Below are 9737 nucleotides of genomic sequence, written 5' to 3'. Positions count from 1 at the left end.
GAGACTGAGATCCACCGTCTTTACAGACCCTCAGAAATCCACAACGCAATTGAAAAAAAAAGGAAACTATCAAAATCTCGCAGCATGGGAGTTTCAACTTGTGAAACACAAAGGCGACAGCGTCAGGACCACAGTCAGTTATCACTCATTAACATCTGTGGACAAAGGGGCTTCAGATCGTCAAGGCGTGCCACGTATATACCTCCTGTCCCACTTTCGTGTACTGCAAACCGCAGATCACACCCTTTCGAGGAGAAAGGCTGGGTTGTAGTTTTTTTTCCCCACGGATTCAGGTTTTACTGCGCGTTTTTACACAGCCTCAGGGCGGAGGGGGCTGGCGGCGCTCGAATGACGGGCTCCCTACACAGCTCCTTGGCCCCTCCCCCCGGTCCGACCGGGGCCCCCAGGACCCCCGGGGGGGAGCGCGCTGAGAGCGCGGGCGGCGATTGGTTGAGGGCCAGGGTGGGCGGGACGCGGCGGTCCGGCCCTATAAAAGTGCGGCGGCGCGCTCGCTTCGCTTTTGCGTCGGCGTGTATGCTGCGGCGTTTCTTTCTCTGCTTGGTGTGGCGTCCTTAGCGGTCCGGGCCGGAGCTCCTTTTCCCCGAGTCATGGCGACGAAGGCCGTCTGCGTGCTGAAGGGCGACGGCCCGGTGCAAGGCACCATCCGCTTCGAGGCAAAGGCAAGGGCTGGCGGGGGTGAGGGGGAAGACCTGCGGCGAGGCCGAGCGCGCCAGCCTGTGCCCTGGAGCGGGAGGCCGGCCCTGCCGGCCCTCGGGCCGCCCTCGCCACGCCTCCCTCCCCCGGCGCGCGGTTCGGCGGGTCCGCGGTCCACCCCCACCCCCGGGCCGCCCCCCGCGCGCCGTCGGCCGCAAAGTGCTGAGTCACCGGGCGAGCCTGGCGGCGGTGCGTGGCGAGGCCTGGGCGGGGGTGCAGGAAGGGAACACCCGGCCGGCCCCTTTGTGTGTGGGGGGGCGGGGAGGCCGACAACCGCGGGCCCGGGAGGGCGGAGAGAAAGCGAGGGAGGGGGAGAACCGGCTGCCGCGGCGCACCTGAGGTGTCCGCAGGCCCCGACGGAGACCTGCCCTGCCTTGAGGAGGCCGTGTGGCCACCCCCCACCCCCCCTTCTCGGCGGGGTCAGTGTCTGGGTCCTGACATCCTGCGGATTTTTGAGTTGCGCAGTCCCGAGGCCTGGCCCGTCCTTGAGGTCCCCGGGGTGGCGCGGTGCGGCCGGGCCCTCAGGACTCTCGTGGCGTCCGTTATCCCTTGGGGATAACGCTCAGCGCTCCAGCTCAGGGGTCTGCAAACCACGCGCACGGTCTGTGCCGGGGTTGGTGTTTGTACAGCCCTCGAGCTGAGTGGTTTTATCGGTTCAGGTCTTTCTGTTTTTGTTTTGTTCTGTTTTAATGTTTGTGTTTAAAGGAAAACACGAGTGTACAACAGTGACCCTTTACAGAACGGTTTGCTGAACCATCGTGCTCTAGGTCATGGTCAGGCTCTATGAGGGCAGAGAAGACGGACCTGATCAGAACTCCAAAAAAAAAAAACCAGACATCTAACAGACTCCCTTGTTTGGGGGGTTTTCTAGAGAGCGATATTAATCCTGGGTGCAGGGCAGACTCACCGCGTGCGTGCTAAGTCGCTTCAGTCGTGTCCGACTCTATGCGACCCCATGGACTGTAACCCGCTAGGATCCTCTGTCCTTGGGATTCTCCAGGCAAGAGGAACCGGAGTGGGTTGACGTTTCCTCCTGCAGGGGATCTTCCCAGTCCAGGGATCGAACCCAGCTCTCCTGCATTGCAGGCAGATTCTTTACCTGCTGAGCCGTCAGGGAAGCCCCAGAGTCCCTGGCTGAGCTTTTTAAAATAGATTGTAGGGCTCAACTCCGGATCAGTTACATCAGGTGCGGTGCAGTCTGAGATCTGCTGTTTTTAAAGCCTCCAAAGTGGTTCTTAACAGTGCATGGAAGATTGAGACTTCCTGCTGATCGAGGGCAGTGGGTGAGGTCTGGGAGTCCCGGGAGAGGAGGCCGAGACTATTTCCTTTGCGTGGAATTGTCATTTCTGTGCTTGGAGCATTCCTGTAAACAGATTTTCAGTGACGTGACTTTGGAATTTTTTTTTATCGGTAGGTCTATTCCTGGGAGGGTATCGGACAAACCTCTGCACAAATCATGTAAAATAAAGTGTACAGAAACACTCAGTGATAATACTGTGAAGCACAGATGTTGTGAGGAGTGTGCTTGTGAAAAGACTGTCCCAGATCTTAGGTTGCCAGTGGGTGGAAAAATGTGTTGCCTTGTTAATCTTGAGGGAATATTTGAGGTACCAATGAGATTTACAGTGGTTTATGGAAACAGGAGAGGATATGCAAAGTGTCCTATGTGAGATGTATACAAGGAGAACTTAAATATTTAAGCTTAATTTTGGTGGTTTGCAAATTTCCCGAAAAGGTTTTTTGACATGAGAGTAAATTTTGCCCTTTTCATTCGCCATACTCTGTTTTGTGTCTCCTCCTTCCTCTCCACTAGAGAACCTGAGAAGCCTGTGAGGAATTCTTTTCCTGCGGCCACTGAGAAATAGCTCCTGGTGTTACTTAGGTTCAGAAGCCAAACAGTGAAGCCTGACAAAAGCCGGGCCCCCTTAGTTTTTACACCTTCCCTGAGCAGCTTGTATGGCTCCCTCTCATGGGTTCTGAACCTCCATTTTAGTGGTGCTCTCTGCACCTGATAAAAGACCCTTGGGTATGCAGATGTATTAAACTGTCAAACTATCAACGGTATTTCTTGGCGTATTCAGTGTTTAAGATTTTTGGATTAGTTTCCGGTTTTCAAAAATTGGAAATTTTCACCTCTTAAGCCCAAAGTCCTAGCTAGTCTTGAAAATCATCTTGAGAAGACTCCTACTGAGCCTTGTTAGCCTAGAGTGACACTGCGGGCGGTTTCCCTTCCTCCTGCTTCCCTGGCCTGTTTCACTTATTTGAGATGATAGCCCGATCCCTGCAGGCTGTCCCGGGCAGCCCACCCTGAACCTCTCCTGTTCTCTGCATTACCAGTTAAGTGGAGACTGGGAAGAACCTGCCGTGTTTGTCTCTCTGTGCTCTTGATAACATGACGTGTTTGGGGGGGATAACGTTCACATTTGGCTTTTTCCAGAATTTTCCATTAAATTTTGGGTTTTTCTTTACTTAGAGGAATTACAGTGTATCTGTCCTCAAAAAGAAATACTAGAGGCAGCAGTCGCCACGCTACTTCCCAGGAGCAGTGATACCTAGCCAGTGGAAAATCAGATCTTCAAGGCCTAACACCTCTTGTCACTGTCGGCCCTGGCTTTTTAAAAAAAAAAAAAAACAAAACACCGTCTCGTATTCCTATATGGTGTGGTTGCTGAGTTATGTTTTATTTTAGTTCCTAAGATCTCTTTGTAGCTGTGGAAGTAACTTCTTTGATTTGTCTATGTAGCGTGCAGTACCATTACCCATCACCTTTGCCAGGATTGCAGTGTATGTGTTTTTTTCTTCACTTGCTTCAGTGTTTTATCGTCCCTTTTTGATCTCGGGAGTGGAAAGGTTATCTAGGTTTCAGTGCCTGAAAAGCCTGGAGAAAGCAGTACTTCTGGTTAGACTAGGATCAGCTTCTCAGTGGCAGTGAGGAGGATGTTTTCTGGCTATAAATCAAGAACATCCATGTGGGAAACTGATAAATGTCCCTCTCCTGGAGAGTGGAGAAGCGGGACCATGGGGTAGCAAGTTGAGTATTTCCAGGGAACCTTCTGTTTGTTTTTAAGACAAATCTGTGTGTTTGATAACACAGCCGAGTGTCTGCGTGAAGAAAGGAAGATGCTGAAAAGTCTATGACGTGCAAACAGTTGGGTTCACGTTTGATACGTGCACATACACTTAGCCAGGCACACGCACAACTTATTTGAAGTATTTACATAATAAGCAAGAACTTCCTCATATTACACATGAATGGTTAAGCAACTACCTGGAGGTTCATTGCTAGAAAGTGGTGGGCCTTTCTAGCCAAAAACCTTGGACACAAGTTTTTCAACTCCTTAGTTGATCTTTTCACTTTACCTGTGAGTGGTAAAGGTTAAATCAATCGTTTTCTTTGCTCAGAAGCATTGCCTTCTCAAACTTCTCGCACTTTTCTTTGACTAAAGGGAAATACAGTCGTCGTAACTGGATGCATTACAGGATTGACTGAAGGTGATCATGGATTCCACGTCCATCAGTTTGGAGACAATACGCAAGGTGGGTGTTGTGCTGGTGACTAGGGATTCACAGTCATTCACCTGGTAAGATAAACCCAGTAGTGTGTGTGCTTAGTCGCTCAGTTGTGTCCGACTTTGTGACCCATTGGAGCGTAGCCCTCCAGGCTCCTCTGTCTGTGGGATTTTTCAGGTAAGAATACTAGAGTGGTTGCCATTTCCTTCTCCAGGGAATCTTCCTGACCCAGGGATTGAACCTGTGTCTTCTGTGTCTCCTGCATTGCAGGTGGATTATCTATCTGCTAGGCCATCCAGGAAGCCACCCCCACACATTAAAAACTCACCAACAATTTTTTAAAAAGTCAATAGGGCTACTCAGCCTCAGGGATAAAAGTGACTGACTCGTGGAGTGGAAGGGGGAATTGATATTTTTATTTTATCTTCTTATGGGTTGATTATGTAAGAGTCTCAGGTGTTTTTAACAATAGAAAACAACACTGCTACTTTCTGACCTTGGCCTTGTGAGCTGAGGGTTGAGGGTGGGTGTGACAGGCGGGGGTACATTTATTATTACCCTGGAAGAACAGCTCCGTAGCTCCAACACAAGAGCCTTAGTTGGGACAGGGTTGGGCAGGGAGTAAGAGATAAACTGATGATAGCCTGTGAACTGTTGGTGCTCTGGATTGAGTTTGATTTTCTCAATTTGGGATCAGAAGCAAGTTAACAAAATTTATGGGTCAAGTTGCTGTATTTGAGTAAACTTAGTGTTTTGATTTTCTGTGATGAGAACTTAATTCATTTTGCTGGAGCTGGAACATGTTTTTAACGTCCTATAATTTGGTTCCTATAAATAGTGATTTAAGGGTCAGATGTGATCCAGTTCAACAATGATAAAAATTCCTGGGACTAAGAGGTGGTCCAGTGGGTAAGACTCCCCCAGGTTCCCGAAGCAGGGGGCCGGGGTTGGGTGCTTGGTCAGGGAAAGGAGAGCCCACGTGCAGGCCGCAACCCAGAATCCACGTCCGCAGCTTGAGGATCCTGCGTGCCTCAACTAGAGGTCACGTGTCCAGCAGCAGCGAGCTGGCGCAGCCAAGGAAAAGCTCCTGCCTCTGCTGTGGGAGGAGAGTGCTCCTTGGCTCTGGCTTACTCTGCCACTTCCTGAAACCTGCCCGTCTCTCCCTGAGTGAGGAGGGCTGGGGGGTGGGGATGGATGAAGCCTGTTCACAGCCTTGATCCATCCCCCATCCCACCTGACAGCCATGGAGTGAAGAACCGTGTCCCGAGAGCGCCGCCTCCGTGGTTGTGTTCTGGGTGGATGCCCGTCCCTGGTGCTCAGGAGTGCCGTTGTCACAGAGTACAGCCTGAAGGCCGCAGCGTCGTGCAGGGCAGCAGCCCTTGGATTAAGGTGTTGCTTTATGTTCCACAGGCACCAAGAGCCAGGCAGCAGCTGTCTGGCAGTGTGTTGCTGGGGAGATAGGTTTTTGGTAGTTGAGGTATCCTGTCGTCTGAGGAAGTAGGAGCATAATCATGGGATTTTAGTAGAAGGACCGCTGAAGCTCAAGTCTTGGCCACCTCGTTCTATGGGGCGGAAGAAACCAGGGCCCAGAGAAGGGTGGGACCTTTCCCGGGGTCACACAGGAGTTAGGACTTGTCTCGACGCCCTGCTCTTTGTTGCTGTTGTTATTAGCCCAGAGCCCCATTGTGTCAGTATTTTTCTCCAGTTGAGGCTTTTAGCAATGACCAGTCTATTTTTAGAATTTATTTCGGAATTTTGATTCATAATTTAGCTACTTTATTTTTTTCTTTGGTAAACAGGCTGTACCAGTGCAGGTCCTCACTTTAATCCTCTGTCCAAAAAACACGGTGGGCCAAAAGATGAAGAGAGGTGAGTGACCTTAATTCTTTTTTGAAATAATAGCTCTGGCTTTGGGCGGGGGTGGTCAGTTTGGTTTACTACTTGCAGATTGTATGCTAAGATAGTTGCACCTCTGCTCTTGAATTTGTTGTTCCACGAATGGCTTTACTCCCTGGGCCAAGGAATTGACAAATGGGGACACTGCAAACGATTTGGTTTTGTAGCGTTTATTGAATATAGAACTAACACAAGTGTCAAAGGGAACTAATACAGGAAATGTCATGAATAACGGTAGTGTTAACTACTAGCAAAATAAAACATCATTGTGAAACACTGGGAGCTTTGTAGAAAAAAATTTGATGTTGAAAATTCAGTGAGACTCTATTTGTATGTGTTCGGTTTCTGAAAGCCTTTCAGGAAAATATTAAGTTTTAAGGACAAGAATTAATTTATGTTTATATCAAAGGCCTAGGGGCATAGCTCTCTTGGCCATGCCAAGTATTAATAGGCATAACTCAGTAACTTTACCCTGTAAGTTTACCCTGTAAGTTTACTTTACCTCTGAAGTTAGGGGTGCACCACAAGTCTTTCCAGAGCATTGCTTTATAGACTTGAAGCCTTGCTTGAAGAGCTGTGTGTCTAGAACATCTTGTTACTTATTTTTAAATTTGTATGTTTTCAAAGTTTTGTCAGTATGGAAAAGTGGATTCTGTTCGATATAGACTGTATAAATCTCCCAAGCCACCCTTATATATCTGACTTGCCGATTTTTAATTTAGCTTATGAACTAAAGTCAGATAGAAATCAGTCCTAATCCCTCTGCTTTTTCAATGTTAGGCATGTTGGAGACCTGGGCAACGTGAAGGCTGACAAAAACGGTGTTGCCAAAGTGGATATTGTAGATTCTCTGATCTCACTGTCAGGAGAACATTCCATCATTGGCCGCACGATGGTGGTAAGTTTTCTTACAATACGGATATGCATGAAGTTTCTTCTGACACACGATCATATATTTTTTCACGACTTCATGATTGTTAATCCTGGCTTCTAAGCTTCCATATATATTGTACTTTCTGTTCAGATTAGGAAAAGCAGTTATTTTGTTGGACAATTAAAGTGAAGGTGAATTAATGATCAAGGTCGGTTAAGACCAGTCTTGCTAAGATGCAGTAATATAGCAGATTACCTTTGATCATGTTAATTAGATCTGTGTTATGGAAACAGAAGTTGTCTTTATTTGGTTTTTATTTATTTTTTTTATTTGGTTTTTAAATGGCCAGGCTTTCTGTCCCTACTGGGTTTCCCCCTTGCAGTTGACCAGAGTATTTGAAATCTAAAATCTGGGGTGGACCTCAGTACCAATATTCATTCATGTCTGCAGGTGGTTGTCACTTTAACGTGTGGGAGGCTGTTGCCCCAGGTTACGTAGCACTGCATTCTGGTTCCTACGGAATGCCTCCTGAAGGCTCCCTTGAATCCCATGGATGGAGGAGCCTGGCTTCATTAGTCCATGGGGTCACAAAGAGTCGGACACGACTGAGCGACTCACTTTCACTTTCAGAGGACAGTTAACTTTCAGTAGACACTTCTTATCAGTTCACCCTTTTATCCTTAGAATTTCCTTCTGTAGTTATGAAGCAGAAAAGTCACTTATCAATGTTTGATGTACTATGCTTAATCACTCAGTCGTGTCTGACTCTTTGCCACCGTTGGACTTGTGGCCCGCCAGGCTCTGTCCATGAGATTCTCCAGGCAAGAATACTGGAGTGGATTGCCATGCCCTCCTCCAGGGGATCTTCCCAACCCAGGGATAGAACTCAGGTGTCCTGCAATGCAGGCAGATTCTTTACCATCTGAGCCACCAAGTGGTGGCTTAATGTTTTATGAGCAAAATTTAAAAGGCTACTGCTTGAATATTCAAGATATTTTTAGGGCCTCCTACATAGCTCAGTTGGTAAAGAATCTCCCTGCAATGCAGGAGACCCGGGTTTGATTCCTGGGTCTGGAAGATCCTCTGGAGGGCATGGCAGCTCACTCCAGTATTCTGATTTGAGTATTCCAGATATTTTTAGGATTATCTCATTTATGGGTCTGTAGATAATTAGGCAGTTTTTATAAGCTTATTTTTTTTGGTTCACCTTTCCCCCCAAACCGGTTTGTACTATGAAAGAACGTCTACTCTGATATTACTAAAATTTCTCATGGTAGATTTAGCATGTGGATGCTTTTGTAACCTAATTCTATGGGTTTCTAGTATTTTTTTGAGATAGTACTGCTAACCTAGTTTGTGTCTGCATCATCAAGGTCCATGAAAAACCGGATGACTTGGGCAGAGGTGGAAATGAAGAAAGTACAAAGACTGGAAACGCTGGAAATCGTTTGGCCTGTGGTGTAATTGGAATTGCCCAGTAAACATTCCCAGTAAACATTCCCTGGGACATGGTCTGAGTCCTAGTAACTCATCTGTTATCTTGCTAGCTGTAGAAATTTAACTCGATAAGCATTTAACACTGTAAACTTTAAAAGTGTAATTTGTGTGACTTTTTTTAAATTGCTTTAAGTACCTGTAATGAGAACTGACTTATGATCACTTGAAAGATTTGTATAATTTTATAAAACTCATACGCAATTAAAATGTGTTCATTGATCTCTGTATTTTGCCAGACTTAATCACATGTATATTATTTGTCTGAAATTTCTTCAATTCTCTCAAGCCTGCAATAAACACACTCTGTGGCACTGTATTTTGAGCCTCCTTTGAAGTATTTAAATTGAAATTCTCAATTAAGTTGATATTCATACATACAGCATGAATGGAAGAGATTCAGTAATATGTTGACGGGTATTAACTATCTTATAGAACCTTTTTTTGAAACTGTTTTTAAATGAGATCATTAAAACGTTAAAATTTTAGCAACTGGTAAATTTAGCTAAGACTAAGCTGAACTTTAATCTCAAGACAAATAGGCCATTCTTTGTTAGCTTTAGGGAAGTTAAGGTGGTAACTTTATTTTAAAAAGTAGCTGTTAACATTTTAAGAGCCCTTTGATAACTTAGTGAAATTGTAAATGGTAAGTTATAGCCTTAGCAAAGAGTAAGATTTACCTACCTGTCAAAATGGCACATATTCCATTTTTATAGACCCATGACCACTTAGTTTTATTTTTAATAATGGTAGCATTTGGCACAACCTGCTTTCAGATATGCCCTTTAAAGAAATACATTATACCCAGTGTAAGCTGGAAGCAAAGAAATGACTTAGTGTTGTGGGTTCTGCCTATTTAAATACAAGAATTTCTACACCCAATTAATAATTCAAGTCTGTTCTCTAAATACCTATGCCTATAAGAGAATGCTTTAAAATGAAGTGTTGATCTTAACGCAGGTTTGACTGTGGGTTATAGTTTATTAATTGAAAATTGTAGGATATTTGACAGAGAAGCCAGAAATAAGCAACTGTTTTGGTTGGACTTAAGCAAGTGAAGATCACTTGGAGAGGAAAAGCTAATTTAGAAAAATGACTTGTATTCAAAGTTTTAAATAGGTTATAACAGTATGCTCACAAATTAAGATGACCATCAGGTAGGGAATTTAAAAACCAACACTAACATTTCATAAGGTACAGTGTGTTACATAAGTGGACTTGCTTGTGTCCTTTAAAGCTTCACGTGTAA

At 45.8% G+C, this 9737-nt stretch overlaps 1 protein-coding gene across 1 annotated transcript; it reads left to right on the top strand.

The window, feature by feature from the left end:
• Positions 1–509: 509 nt before the first annotated feature.
• Positions 510–8807, top strand: SOD1 (superoxide dismutase 1). Its single transcript, XM_061133926.1, has 5 exons — positions 510–680; positions 4161–4251; positions 6024–6093; positions 6901–7018; positions 8368–8807. Exons 1-5 carry the CDS (start codon positions 609–611, stop codon positions 8473–8475), a joined length of 459 nt encoding a protein of 152 aa, XP_060989909.1. The 5' UTR covers positions 510–608; the 3' UTR covers positions 8476–8807.
• Positions 8808–9737: the final 930 nt, after the last annotated feature.

This window comes from Dama dama, chromosome 31 (assembly GCF_033118175.1).
Source record: "Dama dama isolate Ldn47 chromosome 31, ASM3311817v1, whole genome shotgun sequence".
In the NCBI taxonomy this organism is placed as follows: domain Eukaryota; kingdom Metazoa; phylum Chordata; class Mammalia; order Artiodactyla; family Cervidae; genus Dama; species Dama dama.
Note: the sequence above shows the minus strand (reverse complement) of the source record. Positions and strands in the feature narration are given on the sequence as shown.